Consider the following 19,029-nt stretch of genomic DNA (forward strand, 5'->3'; position numbering starts at 1 on the left):
ACCCAGTAGCTTCTTCACAATGTACACCACCTCGCCTGTCACCGTCCCGTCCGCGTCGTAGATCACGTACAGTGAGTGCACGGATGACATGGTGTTGTGCTGGCGGGAGGGCTTCCACGCCATCCCATCCCTCAGGAGGGGGCCGTAGGAGGGGGACGTAGGAGGGGGAGGGAGAAGGTGGAACTGGGGAGGAGATGTTTAGGGAAAGGAGATATTCGGGATATATGTGCAAGGGAGGGCGGTGCGCGGGAGGTGCGCGCAAAGGCAAGTGCCGGTTGGCGGACGGGTGGCGCTGATGGCGGTTTGCGACCCCGCGTGGCCGCATTACACGCAATCTTTTCTACGCCGCCCCACATCTCCACTTTTCTACGGCTCAGCTTGCCCCGAAAACCCGCTCCTGCCAAACTTGTGAAAATACTTCGAGAAAAATTGCAAATTCGCTGAAATTATATGAAAAAACTAGATACCGACAAACGGTACCTCTTTATTCTCCAAGTCTTCCGACGTGCGGAACTTGACTGTTAGAGATGCTGAATGTTTCTTCTTGGACTCCCCTTCTCTTCCCCTACTGGGATTTGATGGGTGCCCTTTTATACTAACCCGAGAACAATTTAGGACTCCAAAAAACACCTCGTGAGTACAGCATTGTCTTACTCAAAAAACGACGATGAAATCACTAAAAAGTCCATACAAACCAAAGAAAAACCATAAGGGTTATGCAGCCTTATGCGAAGCGGCCATAGCCCTATGCTCGATTATTGTGACGAAATTTTATGCCCCTTTCGGGACATAAATCCCTAGCTCCTCTAATTCTCTGAGTTAAGAGACGGGATCATGCTCATTCGACAGGCATTTACTTCCCGGTCACGAGAGTGTAAAGCATGTTCGGTGACGTGGATCCTTTGATGAATGGCGGAATATTAAACTTTTTTTTGTGGACCGTTTCGAACACTGGGTCAAAAGCATCACAAAAAGTATTCAAAGTCGTGCTCTACGTCTTCCTTTCCAATGGCAGTGTCTCATGAACGAACGAACAGTGCTCTCCGGAACAGCACATTTGTAGACAAAATATTGAGCTCTCCGAATTGTAGTGCCCTTCATCACCCAGGGAGTGTACTTAGAAGGTACAACATCAACAATAGTCATCAAACTCATCCTACAATGAAGGAAATTGTTTACGAGTTCTAAGTATCGCGCTGCCTAACACTACGTAAACTACGATCAAATGCCCGTTTCTCACTAGCAGTAGGTCTGCCTCTCTTTAAGGTGTCCTTCGAGTGCCAGTCTACCCAACACGCAGTGCATATAGCCTGCCTACACGCTCGACACCACTGTATTTGCCTTGAGCCCTTTCGCTTAATCTTGATCTTTCCGTCTTTCTCCCCCGTAGTGACCAGGAACAAAGAACACAATAAGTGGAAGGTCCAGAGACCTTTTTGTGTGCTATTCTTCTGTTCAAGCGTCGGGCCTTGTGCGTCCCAATGTTATACCTTTCTGAAGCGTTTCTAGTAAACAGTGGTTTGATCCTTCCAGACTCGTTATCTCCATTCTCATCAAGAAGACCTCCGTTCTCCTTACTATACCTCTCCAACCACTCCCTGGCGAGCTCCCGAGCGAACGAGCCAAACGTAATGCATTGCGTCACTTTGTGACGCAGTGCAGCGTAACCCTGCCCATATGATACTTCAGCATCCTCCAAACCGGGCAAAACTTGAGTTCTCCTTGCCACGTGAAGTCTGTATGCAACTGCAGCATTATTAATCTGCATAGACAGAAGACGTGCTATGATAGAAACCACCGGGTGCTCGCTCATGTTGCTTCTAGCCAGAGTTCTCAAATATCTGGATATCACATCTACTCCACCCTTCAGATTGTTCCAGTATACTGCTGGCGTCAGCCTTATCATCCTGGAGGGTGGAATAGGCTCCCTTCGACGTAGCACTTCTCCTCTGATGGCTTGGCTGAGGCCGTAGTATGACGCAAAGCCGTATAGGTCGGACGCGTGTGACGTCTTGAGCATAACATCGTACTCTTTCGGTATGATTTCCGTGGGTTCTCCAATCCACTGGAAGGCAGCCACTCGGACACAATCCATGGTGAAAGTATAGCAGTGTCTGAATGTCTCCGAGAATGACACCATACGAACGTACAGTATACGACCGTCTGTAATAGAGCCACCTGTTCCGACCACATACATGACCTTGTTGATTGCTAGCGTGGCCGCATGGTGTAGAACCTGGCTTCTATATTGTACAGTAGGCACCAGCGTTCTGAACAATTCAGTAGACTGGGCGTTGACGCCCACGTTTTCCAGAGCAACCACAGAGCCATATATTCCAGCGAGTTCTTTTGCATTCTCAATGGTCCTGATCGACGTCATAGTTTTAACCTCTACTGCATAGACGTCATGATCCCCTTCCTCATCCTCGGCAGACAGCAATGCGTCAGGGCTGTCGGCCAACATCGGGCATCGACGGTTCTCTAGAAGTCCTGTGCACCGGACGTGTTTAACTTCGCAGGCAAAGGTTTCATCCCATTGAAAATTAGGTGAGCCTAGTCGACACCTATACGCTCCGCCACAGTTCTTTAGAAACGCCGGTAGTGCCTCAACAATGTTGTTTTCATTGCGAGTTCCTTCTCGCATTCCAGTTGTCGCGACAAGGGGCTTCATCACCCATGCTTCAAGTGACGCCTCTCGAAGGGCATTGCACACACGCTGCGCAGCAGCATGACTGCGCTGTTATGCACTGCCGTCGTCATCATTCAGTTCGGAGTCCAGCTCAACTAAATTACTGGCTATGTCGGCCTTCAGCTGGTTCACAGCAGCGACGAGCTCGGACTTCGGGACCCGTAGCTCCAGTCCCCTGTCAAAAGTGGACAACATCTGCTGCAATTCAGCCTTCGTGGTTGATGCAATGCGGGAGGGGGTCATTTCTGCTAGTCGGGTTGCTACTGTGCGGCGTGTTGAAGGATTGGGCCGGTCGGTCAGATTCATACCCAGGACCCAGGCAATTTGGTCCCACTTGTCCATGAGTAGTAACCGCACGTCGCCCTCGTCGTCACTGAGCGCTTGCACGCCTTCGACGATTGTTCTGCCGCGAAGCAGGGCAGCGAGACCTCTCATAGAAGCGACATAGTCCCGCACTACAGCGGCAACAAACCCGTGCCCAGTCCTCGACGTGAATCTAAATGCACGCAGAAGGAACCAAACCGGGTCCTCTGACTGCAAATAGGTTAGCGGTGTGACGCGGGCCAACACTTGTTCTACGCGGCTCTTACCGCTCGCTGGTGGCACCACTTGAACTTGGGACCTCGTGTGTCGTCTACTGTCCCATTCGCTTGTTGGGGGAACGTCATGAACAATCATTGCCGAGTCCAGTTTCCTAGTAGCCGCTTCCTCTCGATACTTGTCGCGGAAGACGATAGTGAAGCATCTCGAAGGAAATAAAGACGCGTTGTTGTGAACAAGGGCGGCTACACGCCCAGAGCAACTTTCGCGATAGACGCAGGCCTCAACGCCCCGGGCCGCGGGGGTTCGACTACTACCGTTCTTATATCTTGCCGTGTACACGGCCCGACAGCCGTTCTCCGACACCACCATACCTTTATGGCGACGGGAAATCGGGCCGTCACCGAAAACATAGGGATACCACAAGTCTCTCTCGTGCGTGCCTAGAAGGCTAGCACCGAGAACCTCAGACACAAAATGAATTGTCTCTTTAGAATTATATCCTCTGTCTGCCGCAAATATGGCGTCAGGCATAGGACGTAGAGCCCCTGTAGTAGATACCCCTTGCAGAAGCTGAGCCAATCTCTCCCACGTATGCAATAGCTTCTCGCCGCTACGCGAAAAGTGACATGCCAGGAAGAAGGGATTTAGAGCACTGCATAATGCGTTCCCAACAGGCCCGAGTCCTTTCTTCGGGTTGTTTAGTTGCTTTAAGTAGGTGAGATCGACTACTGCTCGCGACGCCATTCTCAGATGGTCGTCGTCGAGAGATAGTACGGTAGCGTTGGGAACATAGAGAAATTCTCTGTTAATCGCCGCAGTCTCCGCTTCGACCTCTGCAATGAGAGTCGTAGCCCTATTCGCTGTGCGAGACCAGCCCGTAGCAGACATGTCGTAGGTGCTCCTTTTTTCCTTTGTGCCGCAAAGGGCACCCCACACCGAGTGGTATCTATCAGCTTTGATTCCCATTTGAAAGAAAAAGTCACCTTTAGAAACGTCACGAAGTGTGCTTGCTGATTCTCCATAAGCGGCACAAAGGACATGCAAGATAAGTAGACCCAGCAGCTCTTCTTTCGTCGTGCCTGCCTTCCCCTGTTGGTACAAAACTCGATTTGCACCGTATCGTAACTTCTCCAACAAACAGTCGGAAACGAATGTCTGCACGCAGCTCAATGGCGTCAAGTTCACTTCCTCGTTGCGTTCATCAAATTCTTCCACGGTCCTAGTCTCCACATCCGCAATAACCTTGTCCAGCACTTCGTTAGCCTCCATAACGAAACGCTTCTCTAGCGTTTCATTCACGTCATCCAACCTGACAGAGATCTCTCCAAACGGATCGTCGTACTGCCAGGTGTCCATCCCCCCCGTCCTCTGCGCTTGCGCACGCGCTTCTATCTCTTCAGGCGTAACAGTGGCCCGAAGAGATAAATTGTCTTCCTCTTGGACGTCCTCCCAGGGACCAACCGCAAAACGTTCATCGTCGAAATCGTAATAGATGCGACTATCGAGATCTTCACAAAGAGAAGCGCCAGACTCTCCCCCGGTGGCGCAAAACGTAGCCATGTACGATGAACGGCCTAGCTCGTGCACTTCCTGACGCGACACAGTAGTTTCAAACTCTTCGAGCTCAACGAACGGCGCACTGCTAGCTTGAGAAGATGCGGAACTTGAACCGGGTAGAAAGAGCTCTTCAGAGGAGGAGAACTGCAAGTCTGAGTTGGGAGATTCGTGAACAAAAGCCTCTGCAGGCAAAAACACTGGGGGCGCCTGGCCACTTCTCAGAGGCGTGTTCTGAAAGTTGGAATCGTCCAATGGTAGACTGGCAGAGCTTCGATGGCATTCTGTGGTCTGAACAGGCGCACGAGGGGAAACATTTGGCGATATGTGGTCAGTTGACACGCCTTCATCGACAATAATATCTCCAACGCCTCCCGAGCTGTCCAGAACACCTTCTTCGGATCGCGAAGCAGTGCTACTCGTATCGTAGAGGTCTACAAGCCCCAGTTGGTTTTCGGGGTAGTGCTGCTGAGCCGTAATCGTTGGCTGAGACTCTGGAGGAATAGCATCACCAGCGGCAGCCTGTATGTCCTCAGTATCTCTCCTTCCGACTCCCCGGAATAATCGGGGATTGGGGCTATGTTCATCATAGCTGATATGTCTCCTGGGCATAACATATGCTGAAGGAAGCTGCTCCTGGAAAGCGGGCCTGAAATGGTCTCAGGGGCGGTTTTGGGACATAATACTGAAGAGATGTGAGAGAAGGGGTACTTTTTGAGATGACGAGCACGTTTTTTGAAGAGATATGCGACCTGGTGTGGAACAGTCACCTCTCACGTCTCAAACAGGCATCACAAAAAGAGAGAATTTGATCATTTTTGTGAGGTTGGAGACGATTGAGCGACACGCTCCAACCCACCGTCACAATCAGTATCTCATCTCTTAAACCAATCACAGTTTGAGTGTGAATTTGGAGACGGTGTAAGGACACTGCACCTATTTATGGCACTGGTCCAACCTGTAGAGGGTGAGTCACCGCAAAATGTCCCAAAACGTCACAAACTATTGTGACGCCCGAAATCGTCACAAACCGGAGCATAGGGATAGAAAAGAAAACATAGAGATATAAGGTAACAATGATGAGGTGAGATGATAAATCAAAACATAGAAATCGACCGCTTATCCACAAAACTATCCCGCCGAGCACCACGTGCACACGCTTTACACGTTACTACGCCATTTCCCCCCCCCATTTCTACGGCCGACTTTTCTACGCTTCCTCCGAAACCACAACCCATTCTCACACGTGCACACTGTGCCCACGACGACACCACATCCCTGCCTTCAAATTCTACACGTGTACACGCCCCACACGTACCACGAGCCATTCCTTTCGCAACTCATTCCCCAGTACCGAACATTCCCACCCGCCATGTTCCCTCCCGCCTTCTCTCACATAAGAAACCCGACTCCATCTCCCAATCCTTCTCGCACTCCTTCTCCCATCCCACCCACCACAGACAACCGCGTCCCGATGCGCACCCGCCCCCGAACGCGCCGCCCATCCCCGCCTTCATCGCCCCCCCTAATGTGCACGCGCTCCATGTCGCGCGCTTCGCGCCACGCCCCGCCCGCGTCCCCGCTCACGCGCCGCTGGGACAAGGTCATGCGCAACGTCGTCATCCTGGCCCTCGTCGCCACCGTCGCCGTCGCCTTCCTCTCGCTCTTCCTGCGCCTGTCCATCCTGGTCGTGGGGCTGCTCGCCCCGGCCTGGCGCACGCTCAAGGCCCTCGAGTCGCCGCCCGCGGTCGTCGTCGACGCGCTCCACGACGACGACGACGACGGCGACGCCAACTACCTCCCTGCGGCCGCCGCCGCCGCCGACCCCGCCCGCGCCGCCGCCCTGCGCAACTGGCAGACCTACTGGGTCATGGCCGCGCTGCTGTTCGCGGCCGACGGCGTGCTGCGCTCCACCCTCGCCGTCGTCCTGCCCGGCAGCACGGTGTACACCGCCGCCATGTTTGCCGCCGTCACTTGGCTCACCAGGCGCGACGCGGAGAATGCCGCAGAGCTCTACGCCGGCGTCGTGCGCCCGCTGTTTCTGAACAGCGAGCGCCAGGTCGATCGCGCCGCGGAAACCGTGCTGGCAAACCTCGATACCGCCACCGCGAGGATGGTCGTCGCCGTTAATGACGTCGTCGCCCCGCTCGCCGGCCATATCGAGGCCGCCGCCCAGAGGGGCGGCAGGCAGCTGGAGTATGCTGTCGCGGAGGGAAGCAGGCAGTGGGCGGAAGGGGGGAGGGAGAGGGGGTGGTGGAGGAGGAGACCATCGTCGTAGGTGTGCGTGTATGGAGACTTTGCTTTTCCTACGTCTTACGTAATATATTGTATTTCTACTTTTGTTCAGAGCTGAGCATATCATGACAAGACTGCCGTTTGCTTTGTAGGCCCCCAAAGTCCCCACAAGTGCGTAACCATCGCCGCGCGTATCTCGACGTCGCTCGCGGGTCGCATCGGGACATACACACACGCTCACCCCACCGTCTCTCCCTCTGCCCGCACGCACGCGATAAACAAGCACGAGACAAAAAAAAAGAAAGCGAGATCCCTTTTTACGCGGCTGTCTTAAGCTTTTCCAATTGCTCCCTAACCTTCTTCCCCTTCTGAATACGTGCGCACATGACCTTGAAGCGGCCAAAGTCGTCGAGGGCGGCCCTCTTCGCCTTGCTGTCGATCTTCTTTCCCCAGCCGGATTTGGCGAAGGTCGCGTCGACGTCAGCCGCCTCGTACGCGGCCTTGACGACGTCCGTGGCCGCGGCGCGCTCCAGCCCGTCCACCTTGATCGACGTCAGCGCAAGCCGCTTGACGTTGAACACTTGCCGGCGCAGCCCGCAGGTGGGGCCGTCCACGAGGACGCGCGATTGGTCTAGAATGTCCACGATTATCACAAGCTTGTTCACGTGCGGCCCGTAGTTGATGATCGCGACGCGCCCGGTTTCGACAAAACGAGTGAAGGTCTGTGGGGATGCCGTGCGTGAGATCGGATGTTAGAAAACTGGGCGGCTGTCGCGCGCGGAATTGGGCAGGGTGGGAGAGGGAGGCCCGGAGAGATGCGATCGCGAACGCCAACTTACCATTGTGCAAATGCGGATGTGGTTGCTGAGGAAATGCACGTAGTCTCGGTGGGAAGGCGATAGCGAAGAGAAAGTTTGACGGTGAAAGGGACGATGACTCAGACAAAGGGCGCCGGCCGGGGTGGGCGCAGGCCAATTAGCAGCTAGGGTTGGCCGAATCGGAAAGTTTTGCAAAATTTTACAGTTTTGCATCGAAAACCAGACCGTCTCATTCTGCACGAACGAGCACCTTCCGCCACTGCCGCCATTGCCGCCATTGCCGCCATTGCCGCCATCGTCAATTTCTCTCCTCGCTCCCACCCGCCACCGCCACCCTTAACCGAGCCGCATCCGACCCCCCCCCCCCCCCCGCGCCTTCGAGAGCCCCTCTCCGCGCGGCCCGCAACACGCGGTTCGCATCCCTGCAGACGCCCGCAGATACGGCCCTTCTCCGCCCCCTCCGCCCCCTCCGCCCCCCGGCATGACAGATCCGCAGACCGGCGCCGCGGCCCCCCCGCCCGCGCCGAGCACGTCCCCATCCGAGCTCTCGTTCCTCTACGATCTCTCCACGGCCCCGTGCTTCCGCACCAGCGCGCTCACGGGCCTGGGTGGCGGGGCCGCCATCGCCGCCCTCAACCTGCACAGACACAGTACGCATCCCCTTCCCGCTCCCTCCCGCTCCCTCCCGCGAGCACCGCCTGCGCCGCGGTCACTGACGCCCTCTCCCCCCTCGCGCGCACTGTAGAAGACCCCATGCGCGCGGCGGAGACCATGATTAAGACGGGGTGCGCCGTCTCGCTGCTGAGCTGGTACGTGGTGCACGCGAACGAGGCCCGCAGTGGCGAACGGGACGAGGCGTGGCGTTGTGTGCTAACCGGACGCGATTCCCCTTTGCGACGCGCAGGGTCGTCTGTCGGAAGAAGTACTACGACGAGCGCGAGCTCACATACGAGACGCTGGAGGCGTCGCGACGGAGCAGTGCGGAAGCCGCTGCGCTACGCGCGCGCCAGCTGCGCGATCGCACGCGCGGCCAAGGCGAACACACCGGCAACGAGTAGCCGCGGCAGCGTCAGAAAGAAAAAAATATTGGTTGGCCCATGGCCAGCAGCGCCAGTGATTTTACACGTCGAGTCGTGGCGCGACATATTGGGCACAGGTCAGCAGCGGCGCTGCTGGCAGCCCCCTACCATCCCGACCTCACTACCTCTCTCCTTCACCGGACACTGTCCGCTTGTGTTGACCGTCGCCACTTCTACCTGCCTGATCAGTGAAAAAACTTTGCTATGGTCGTCACGCGCCGCGCTGCAAAGGCCATGGCAGAGGCCCAGGCTGCCGCCGAGAGAGAACAGCTCAACAACGATAGTGTCGGAAGCGAGGTCGATGAGGTAGACGCCCCGAAGCTTGAGGCCCAGCAGCGCCATCGCCGCTCCTCCATCGCCTGGCGCCTGTGGATGGGTGCGTTCTGTTGTCCGTCCTTGTCTTCTTTCGCACATTTTCCCCCATACCAGAGCTAACTCGTCGATTTCCCCGTCTTGTCATGCCCCCTACCTTTAAACAGGTCACTGCATCGCCATACTCACCGTCTCCATCCTCATTCACGCCGCGCTACAACCGCCGGGGAACGCTCTTCCGTTCCATGCCGTCGCTCTGTTATTATGCGCGGTACCCTTTCGTACCGTGCTTGCCTTCTCTGTGCACGCCTTGCGCACGCCCAACACCCGCCAGGGCATTTTCCTCGCGCTTTCCGCCGCAAGCCTCTTCGCTTCCAACGCTCTCCACGTCCTCGCCACGCGCTCCTTTCCCCAGCACATTCTCACCCTCATGGCTGCCGCCGCCCTGGACATCACAGCCGCTTGGCTCAAGATGACCGTCTCCGCAAAGCATCCCAGTGTGGAGCCTTTTATTCTCCCGTTCAGTATGGTGTACACGGCTGCTGACATATACCTCGCCGCTGTAATTGCGAAGCAGACAAGTTTTGTCGAGTTGTTCGTGTGGTTTATGGCGCTTCGCTTTATCATCAACTTTGTCGTAGTTATCACTTGCAGCATGACCATTCTTGGATACGATGATTTGAACAAGAAGGCTGTCAAGCAAACCCCTTCGTGATGAGATTTTATCGCCAACAGGCTATTTTTGTATCATCGCCATGGCACGTTTGGCCGCGGAAGACCTTAACATGTTGTACAAAGTCCCTATCTAATCGCTTCACGCGACACACCTACGCAGCTGTTCGCCATCCTTTATCTCGCTGTTCTTCGAGCACGCCAACGGCACCTAGCAACGACGCCCACGCTACTAAAACAAAACAAATTTACCACATGCTTGGAACCGTCCACGTCTACTGAACGTGTCCGCGATTACGATCGGGGTCCTATACTATCGAAAACTGCAGCAGCAGCAGCAGCACAACTACTTTAGGCAACCCCCGTGGAAGCAGTCTTGTTACCCGTCAGCACCGCCGACTGCGTTCCAGACATCCTCCCCGAGCCAGAGTTACTATTTGGGCTTGCATTCATCTTCCCCTTCGACTGTGCTGCCAACGCGATCGTCTCCTTTGCCTGCGCCGCCGTCCATTCTGGCTGCTTGACCACTTTGGACGCGTTCTTAAACCCAGCATACGCAGACATCCGCTTCAATTGCTTTTCGTTGGAAAGTGTTGCGCGTTCCTCATCTCCCGTCAAATCCTCTTTGAAAAAGAACTGCTTCGGTACGAACGCCGCCGGAAGCACCGTCTGCGCATGCAGCTTCAGCCATGGCTCACTCACACGGGCCCCTGCTTTGGGGTTGATCGCGCAGAACACCTCCATGCCATAACGCTTATCCGGACGGCCGAATGCACGTGACATCGCAACGGCAGGATGCATGTTCATCGCCTTCTCCACGTCATCTAGCGAGACGAGCACCGTCTTCTGTACCGCGCCGGGGTCCGCCACTTCCAGCACGTTTGGAGACGTGTCTACTATAGCTGCCGCGCGTGCTTCGGCCGCCGCCTCCGCGGCGTCCTTCGCGGCCTGAGCTGCGGCGGCTGTGTCTCGGCTCGAGCTCTGAGCGGAGGCGGCAGCGGCGTTAACAGCCTTGTTGATGACGTCCATGTTGAGGTTCGCAGTAGGGGATGTCGCTTCGCGTTGCTCATACTTCTCCATCAGGGCTCGCAGCCTTTCCATTTCTTGGCGATGCGCAGACTCGACGTCGACTTCGAGCCGTCTCTGGTTTCGCTCGATGCCATCCAGCCTTTCCATGATCATGTTGAACATTTCTTCGTTAATTCGAGAGGAGCTTCGTCGGGAGGAGGATAAGGATCTGGATGCTTGATTGGAAGAGCTGTCATCGTCGTCATCATTTGCTATAGATGCTAATGCGCGTACTTCAGATTGCTCCGTTCGAAGACGTGCTTCTTCTTTTTCGTGCTCCTCTACTTGTCTTTTCTCCTCGGCCAGTCTTTTAGATTCTTCTTCTTGTTCAAGACGACGTTTCTCCGCTTCTTGTAAACGTTTTTCCTCTTCAAGCCTCTTCTCTTCCTCGGCTTTTTTACGGGCCTCGTCAGCCACCTTCTCTTCCTCAGCATTCTTAAGATTCTCCTTCTGCGTCAGGGGGACTATCGGAGGGACATTTTTACGTGAACGGGCATCATTTGTAACTGATAGATACCCGTCCTTGCTAAGGAAGCCCTCGTCTCCAGTAAGAAAGTACCGTTTGGAACTGTCTCCGTCCGCTATCTCAACAAAGCGTTCCTTGTTCGCAGCGTCGTTGTCAATATATTCCTTGCAGATATGCACCCCTCTGACTGCGATCCTTCCTACTGTCGTGGGGGACACAGCCTTTCCTGTTGCGTCCAAAATGATGATTTCACATCCGTTAATTGCTTGTCCACAAGCCCCTGGACGAAAATCAACGTCTTTACTCCCAGAAACCATACCACAAGTCTCTGAAGTTCCATATGCCTCCAAAACAGGTGTTCTCAACGCCGGTTCGATGGCTTGCATTTGGGCTTCTGGAATCGTTCCATCAACAGAACGAATGAACGAAAGGTTGACATTTTTCAGAACAGAAGAGTCACGGCAAACATATGCGTACACAGAAAGAACAATGTCTGGACTCGCTGAGAACCAGTTGATTTTGTAGTCTGCTGCAAGCTTGAGGATATTCTCTGGCTCAATAGTGCTCCCCTCACGAATTGCAACACTTCCACCAGAGTACATGCTTGCGAGCACGCACAACAAACCCTGTATAGAATGGATCGGGAAAATGAGCAACGTCGACATTTCTGCTGTCAGACTGTAAGTATTAGAAAACTCTCTGGTGGCCGTCGTGATACTGCGATGAGTTATATCAACGGAAAGGCAGTCGCTTCCATCAGGAGTCGTCAGACGAACAGACGTCTCCGAAGGATCGTACTTGAAATCGCCTGCCCCGCCTGCCCATGCCGCTCCCTCTCCAGCGCGACGGTCCTTTCGATCGAGAAACACTCCCCTATTTGTGGAGCGTGCAATGTACCATTCAATCAACTCAATCGGTCCACAAGCAGCCCTTATCTTTTGAAAGAGTTCATCGCTTGCTTGTTCTTCCTCATCAACAAGTTTGGAAACAACAGTTAAGGCCTTGGTGTGCTTCAACACCAAGGAAATGTCCTGTTCAGATAACCCAGGGTCGATAGGAACTGCAATGGCTCCAATCCACTGCAACGCTTGTATGTAAACAACCGCTTCAATGGAATTGTGCAGAATAAAAGCACAGACTGATTGTGGACGAACACCTGCTTCGCGGAGATCAGTAGCAATCTCTTCTACATTCTTATAAATCTCTACGTGAGAGTAGATGATCTTCCGGCTGCGTCCTGACGGAATTCCAGTCAAGCAAGACTGCGTTGCATATTTTGACTTGGGAATGTCACGCAAGGTCTGCAATTTGAGTAGTTCTTCACGGTCTGCTGTGGTGAGGTTTTGGTGGAACACGCTCTCGCTCCTTGTATATCCTCTTGCTCTTGCTCTTATCGGAGGCATATTGATGCTTGCACGCAGCTATGCGGGGTTTTTCCTGGTGGTTGATGGACGGTAGTCAATATGTAAAACTGTTGATCTAGTAGGATGGCATCTAAGAATGGGGGCGAAACACTTTGGAATGTGTAGTATGCGTTTTTGGTGAAAACGAAGTTGTGCGTAAGTTTTTGGAGAAAAACTACCATTGCTGATAGTTGCATTTGTGAAAGATCGACAATTACGTACGTGTGCGTGTTTGCTTTATTTTGTTTTAGTTAAAGAGTGTATAGAATTGACCTGCCAGTCGAAGCCAAACCCGAAATTGGATCCAACCGACAGCACTCATTTTTTTATCTAGACAGTGCTTTGGCGAAAACCAAAAGGGCATAGATAGACAAGGTTTTAAAAAAGCTTCGAGGGAAAAGCCACCAAAGCTTGCTCTACAGAAAGCATTCCACGGTACGGCAGTATGCTATTCTCATTCATTGTAATTGAACGATTTCTTAGAGCATTTGATAGAAGATGGAGAGCCCGCATGTTGTATCGTTGGTAGAGCACCCTGTTGTTCTCATTTTGAGGGCTTTGTAATTTTTTAATTGCTTTTCGCCGTGAGGCTCAACCGATGCAAAATTTTGCTTTCATGCGAACAAAACTTCGACAAGTGTACCAATAAATTCGGCTGAGACCAAATTGCGTGCCTTTTCGTTCTCCAAATTATATGATCCGCGGTGCTCGTGAAGTCGAGATTTTCAGATTACGCCTTTCCCCAAATCCGTACATTCTCACCATCCCACCCATTGCTCACACTCACATGCACTCTTCTCACCCCCAGCCCACTCCCTTCGTCCTAACCACCCCACTGCCTCACATCCGGACAATGTCTCTCCACGCCGCCTTTGTCCCCGGTCCTGCGGCACTACGGACATCCAGCTTCGCCCCCCCACTCCGATGCGGTTGCCGCCCCTCCTCCCCGTCGAGCCGCCCACGTGCAAGCGCAGCCGGCCCCCCTCCCGTCCGCGGCCCCAAGCAAGATGCTGAGCCGAAAGGCCCATTGGGCGCCGCCCGCGATTTTCTGGCCGGCATCCGTCGCGCCACTGGCCTGAGCCCCGATTCTGATGAGATGTTCGACGTCGACCGCGACATGCTCTTCGAGGAGGATGACCAGCCGCCTGAGGTGTTGGTCGCTGGTGCCACTGGAGAAACAGGCCGCGTCATTGTTCGCAAGCTTGTGTTGCGTGGCTACAATGTGCGCGTGTTAGTCCGCGATCTTTTCAGCTCGACCCTGGATCTGCTGGGGACAGGGGTGAGCTTTGTCAAGGGCAGCTTGGACGACTATGATTCGCTGCTCGAAGCGACGGGCGATGTCGATAAAGTGGTCTGTGCCGTGGGGTCAAGGAGTGTGGAGGAGGCCGAGGCGATTGAATATGAAGGTGTAGGCAATTTGATTCGCGCATATCAGGACTCGAGGGTCCAGTATTATGGAAGGGCTGAGGCTACCAAGTTGGTCCTATTTAACTTCGCGGATGAAGGCGATCTGGGCAAGTGGAAACGCGTCGTGCCGGAGGAAGGCGAAGAGGGCGCCAAGCCCCCAAGGGTCAACTTTCAGATCACGGGGCCGAATCGCGTCGCGTTTATGGGTCATGTGTTCAGCAAATACGAAGGCATGGCAGAGGTTCGTACGATCCCGTCCCGCCTTAATCTTCGCGGCTTCTCGGGTTTGTTGTTGCGGTGCATTGGCGACGGCAAGAATTATTTCATCGTGTTGAGGACGGGGGCTGGGGTCCGAGAGGGCGTTGAGTACTGCGCGCAGATCAAGTCATACAAGAACAAGTGGGGGTCGCTAAGGATTCCGATCTCGTCGTTCAAGGCGTATGACATTAAAGATCACTCCCGGAGACGGGACGCCCCCGAGCTGGACCGCGGAGACGTTCGGCAGATGGCGATCCAGTTCCGGAAACCCGTCGTGTCGCCCGAAAAGGATGACGGGCGCTTTTATCTCGGCGTCGACTATCTCAAGGCGTACCGGACGCAGGAGCAGCCCGATTTTGTGCTCCTATCTTGTGCATCAGTGACGGCGCGGGACTTTTCCGAGCTCGACGAGAAGGGCTTGCGGGCTGTCGCGAAGGACGACGTCGCGGCTTGGAAATACATGGCGGAGAACCGGTTGCGGTTGTCTGGGCTGACGTACTGCATCGTGCGCCCGGGGTCGTTCACTGACCAACCGGGTGGCAATAAGGCGATCATGCTGGAGCAGGACGGGGATGTATCGGGCGCGATTAGTCGGGCGGATGTGGCGGAAATTTGTGTCAAGAGCTTGCTTGACCCGAGGGCGTGCAATGTCACATTTGATGCGTTTGAGTCGATGTATGCGCCATCGGCCAGGCTGCCATCTGAAGATGTGAGTTCGATGCTTGGACGGCTGCGTCCGAACACTTGAGAATGTGTTGGAGTGTGGCTATACTAAAAAGTGCTGATAGCACTGCTTTATTCTTTTTGCTTTGTGGTAGCAAGCCGTGCATCTTTACATGCCATCAGCAGATGCAAGCGAAATCACTCGCTGGACGTGATTTTAGTTGTAGTAAGTCTTTACATATGTGATGCGTTCGACAGCCAAGGCGACGAAAACCTGACTAGGGGAAGATGTTGCATCCAGAACCCCTAAAGCAGAAGTAGGGTCTGTAACAAACTTCGCATGACAAAAGCAGTCACCATGCAGAGCGTGCAGCTGGCGTGGTCAGCCAAAACCCGATTGAAATCAAAATGCCATGCACAAAATGGAACCTAACAGCATGGTACTTGGCCGGTCTTACCGCATGCGGCGTTTGATGGTTCTTGCGCACAAAGGCACCGAGCTTGACCCCGCTGGGAATCGCCAACAGTGACAAAAAGAAGGGCCGTACGGGCAGCATCCCCATGCCATAAAACACAGAATGCGCCGACATAAATGCGAAAAGTGCGGCTTCAAGCAAGATAGAAGCGCGCAGGGTCCCCAGCCTAACAATTGGCGAGCGCTTGCCGGCGAGCTTGTCGTCGTCCAGCTGGTGAAAGTGTGAGCAGAGAAGGATGAGAGCGGTGGGCGTGGCCACCAGGAAGGCTGCCGCGAGTAGGTAATGGTGGGACGAGAAGAGAAGTTCCTGCAGGACGTAGCGCATGCGCGCCGACAGCTTGGGGTGGCGCAGCAATACGAGGCGGGCGAAGGGCGGGAAAGTGGCGAGTTGCGAGTAGTAGGCGGCGGCAACGGAGATGGTCCAGGTGACGAAACAAATGGGCTCCCCGAGGCCGTAGTGGCTCAGGCGAAAGGGTGGGCCTTGGTACACGTAACCGCCAGCGACTGCGACGGAGATGAGTGCAGGGACTGTCGGATCAAATTGGCCGCCCGTTTTTGAGAGTTTCGCGAGGCAGGCAAAACCTGCGGCAAGGATCACGTTGGCAATAAGAAAGAGCGTGTTCCGGGCGGTGCGGGTGGCTCCGCAGAGGTTGACGATTGACTCTGGCTTGTTGCCGTCAATTCCTGCGTCATAGTCGAAGACGTCATTGGTAATGTTGAGCCAAGCAATGATGAGAACGGCGGAAAGAAGAAAGTGACAGAGAGTGCGAAGAGAAAGGAAGCCGGTCTCGGCATGCGCGGCGAGGGAGCCGACGAGGATGGGGGTAATTGCGACGGTGTACATGGGCGGTTTGATAGCGGCAAACCAGAGCGAGGCGCGGTTGGAAGGGGGCGGGCGGTTGCGGTGACGCCAAGGGTGGATGGCGGGGGCGGTACGGCTCATGGCGGTGGAGGAGATTGGGTGCGCGGAGATGGAGAAACGGGGCGGCGCGAAAGGGCGCGGGTTCGATGTGGCGCAAGATGCAATCTGCCAGGGAAAGCAATCTCGATGAGATAATTTGGGGGTGATCAGGCGGGTTTAAAAAACGTATGGAACTTTCAATCAGCGCTGCACGCCATGCAGCTGAGAAAGCCCCTCCCTAGGCACCTAGCGCATCGATTCTCCAACGTCACCGTCTTCTTCACCGTTCGCATCCTCTCCACGCTCTCCCCGCCCACCAACTCCTCCCTCTCCAGTGCCACGCCGACAAAGCGTGCCCTGCTCCGCGCCGCGTCCGCCATCTTCTTCTGCTCCGGGCTTAACCACACGACCTTTCTCTCCCTTCTCCCACCCACCTCCGCCTTCTTCACCTCTACGTTCATCAACTCCCTTCCCTCCGCAAACCCGCTGCCGTCGCATTTCGAGCACGGCAGTTTCGCTGTCCCTCGACATATATGACACTCGCGGCGCAGTCGCTCAGGGCAGGCGCGGGCGTTGTGGCCGGCCTTGCCACACGAAGAGCAGCGCTGCTGGAACCAGCTGCCGCCGCCTCGGGCGAGGGAAGTCTCCGGGACGGCAGCCTGCGGGCAACGCCTGACGTTATGGCCGGAGTGGCCACACCGGGAACAACGGTGTCGCGAGGGGGGAGTATTCGTGCTCTGCTTACGACGGTTAGATGAGGTGCCATTATGGCGAAGATGGCAGCTGGGCGTCACGGGCGGGGTAAAAAGTGGAAGCGGCGGGCTTGTGCGAAAGTGCAGCGGTGCACTGAAGCGCGAGTCCGGGGAGAGCATTGATATGGCAGTTGGCGTAATGGGACGGTCTTGGTTATCGTACGACGAGAATATAGGCTTTAAATTGGGGCTCGAGTGTGGCTTTTAAGTTGCTTGTAGAGTGTGGGTGGCTTGATGCGAGGGGCGAAGTTTGTCGTCGGGCGGTGTTGTAGGTGTTGAGTTGTGGAATGATTTGGATTTGGGGGGGCGGATAGCTTGTATGTTGGCAGTGTAGGCCGGTGTCAACTGTTCTGTTGTGAGGATGTGTCCGGACAGATTTCGGAATGCGACGCGGTCGACGGTCTTGTGCAGCGGGGTAGAGCGCAGGTGTTCTGTGGGATAAGGTGGAGCGGAATGAGTAATTTCCTTCTTCCTGTAGTGCATTCGCACAGGAAAAAGTAGGGAAAGGTTGAGGTCGCATGGGTGGGACGAGTAACATTATCTCGTGCTGGTACACTAGCTAGTCCCTCTGGCTGGGCGGCTGCCCGTGAGCAGGAGGAGTGCATCAGTTGGCCAGTACCCTTCTCACAGGCTCAATCTGTGACAAGGCTCAAATTGTGACACCAAAATTATAATGCCGCGCCGCATAGTTTCGCGCATATGATTTTGGTAAACTATTTCGCAACGAATTAAATATATTCGTTTGATGAAACATATTCACATGCTCTTACAAACGGTCAGTTTTCTGCTCATGCTTTTGCAGAGGTTTCCGTCGCTCCCAATAATGATTATGTGTTGCGCAACATTCTGAGAAAGAATATATGCCTGTCAAAGAACCCCACACCTAAGAAATCTAATAGAAAATTCCTCGCAACAGGAAACGCAGCGACGGTTGGCAATTTGCAGTCCGTTCGTGCTCGTTTGGAGGGGCGGAATCCTCCAAAAGCGCCCGTACCCAACGTTTATCACATTCAGGAGTTTAATGTAGAGAATGATACTGCAAACAAAAAAAATATTGACTCTCAGAAACGTCTGAAAGCGCAGTCTGCGGTGTCGCATCTCGAAGACATAGTTTGCGAGGACTTGCCAATTTCGCAATGGCCAAGAGCCCGAAAACAGCGGATGCAGGTTGAGGAAGGCGAGTTGTTGAGGACCCGCAAGCACACGGCAGCGTCGGCTTTGTTGGGTTTCATTACAGATGAAGCGTGCAAGACATGAAATTTCTCGTCGTCCCACTTTGACCCTGGCACACTTTGGAGACCAATTCTCCCGTCCAAAAAAAGGCAGTTTTCTTCGAATACGCACTGCATTCGCATATTTATCATAACTTCTTATGCGTCCCACATTGAGCCAGTGAAAAGGGTACCCTTAGCCCTGTGCGCGGCTTTCGTGACAAAATTTTTTGGGGCCTTTCGGGTTTCTTTAGCATAACTCCAGTTTCAGACTGACTTAAGATATGAAACCAAGTCGGTTGGAACCGCAACGCCGAGACGTTTGTATTGATAGAAACAGATTCCGTCGTATCAGCCCCACCGTTATTCTTAACCAGAATCATATATTAATTGAAAATAGTACTTCCCGATGAGCCTTTGTGCTCAAACTTTGTCGACATACGTGTTGCCTCTATTGATGCAATATTGGAGGAGACGCCCTCCCCAATCAAAGAACAGATGTAACACCACCTCGTTCGAGGTG

The 19,029-nt window shown here is 54.2% G+C and overlaps 8 protein-coding genes; 1 reads left to right on the forward strand and 7 right to left on the reverse strand.

Moving 5' to 3' along the window:
* Nucleotides 1–7,082: 7,082 nt before the first annotated feature.
* On the reverse strand, nucleotides 7,083–8,259 carry CHC_T00010018001 (60S ribosomal protein L14). XM_005714860.1 is given in 5 exon segments: nucleotides 7,083–7,338; nucleotides 7,339–7,743; nucleotides 7,861–7,863; nucleotides 7,864–8,003; nucleotides 8,196–8,259. 2 exon segments carry the CDS (start codon nucleotides 7,861–7,863, stop codon nucleotides 7,339–7,341), a joined length of 408 nt encoding a protein of 135 aa, XP_005714917.1. The 5' UTR covers nucleotides 7,864–8,003; nucleotides 8,196–8,259; the 3' UTR covers nucleotides 7,083–7,338.
* Nucleotides 8,260–8,996: 737 nt separating this feature from the next.
* CHC_T00003039001 (hypothetical protein) lies at nucleotides 8,997–9,332 on the reverse strand. The gene has a single exon (XM_005714861.1). The coding sequence runs from the start codon at nucleotides 9,330–9,332 to the stop codon at nucleotides 8,997–8,999; it is 336 nt and encodes a 111-aa protein (XP_005714918.1).
* A 102-nt stretch (nucleotides 9,333–9,434) lies between these two features.
* On the reverse strand, nucleotides 9,435–9,893 carry CHC_T00003040001 (hypothetical protein). Its single transcript, XM_005714862.1, has one exon. The coding sequence runs from the start codon at nucleotides 9,891–9,893 to the stop codon at nucleotides 9,435–9,437; it is 459 nt and encodes a 152-aa protein (XP_005714919.1).
* A 62-nt stretch (nucleotides 9,894–9,955) lies between these two features.
* CHC_T00008703001 (acid-thiol ligase) lies at nucleotides 9,956–12,839 on the reverse strand. XM_005714863.1 is given in 2 exon segments: nucleotides 9,956–10,253; nucleotides 10,254–12,839. The coding sequence occupies 1 exon segment, from the start codon at nucleotides 12,837–12,839 to the stop codon at nucleotides 10,254–10,256; it is 2,586 nt and encodes an 861-aa protein (XP_005714920.1). The 3' UTR covers nucleotides 9,956–10,253.
* Nucleotides 12,840–13,956: 1,117 nt separating this feature from the next.
* CHC_T00003041001 (hypothetical protein) lies at nucleotides 13,957–15,252 on the forward strand. Its single transcript, XM_005714864.1, has one exon. It carries the CDS (start codon nucleotides 13,957–13,959, stop codon nucleotides 15,250–15,252), a length of 1,296 nt encoding a protein of 431 aa, XP_005714921.1.
* Nucleotides 15,253–15,270: 18 nt separating this feature from the next.
* On the reverse strand, nucleotides 15,271–16,486 carry CHC_T00003042001 (hypothetical protein). The gene is made up of 3 exons (XM_005714865.1): nucleotides 16,055–16,486; nucleotides 15,535–15,979; nucleotides 15,271–15,311 (listed from the first exon to the last, which is right to left on the reverse strand). Exons 1-3 carry the CDS (start codon nucleotides 16,484–16,486, stop codon nucleotides 15,271–15,273), a joined length of 918 nt encoding a protein of 305 aa, XP_005714922.1.
* Nucleotides 16,487–16,740: 254 nt separating this feature from the next.
* CHC_T00003043001 (hypothetical protein) lies at nucleotides 16,741–17,415 on the reverse strand. Its single transcript, XM_005714866.1, has one exon. It carries the CDS (start codon nucleotides 17,413–17,415, stop codon nucleotides 16,741–16,743), a length of 675 nt encoding a protein of 224 aa, XP_005714923.1.
* Nucleotides 17,416–17,449: 34 nt separating this feature from the next.
* Nucleotides 17,450–17,833, reverse strand: CHC_T00003044001 (hypothetical protein). Its single transcript, XM_005714867.1, has one exon. It carries the CDS (start codon nucleotides 17,831–17,833, stop codon nucleotides 17,450–17,452), a length of 384 nt encoding a protein of 127 aa, XP_005714924.1.
* Between the last annotated feature and the right edge of the window lie 1,196 nt (nucleotides 17,834–19,029).

This window comes from Chondrus crispus, genomic scaffold (genome assembly GCF_000350225.1).
Source record: "Chondrus crispus Stackhouse genomic scaffold, scaffold_17, whole genome shotgun sequence".
Lineage (NCBI taxonomy): Eukaryota > Rhodophyta > Florideophyceae > Gigartinales > Gigartinaceae > Chondrus > Chondrus crispus.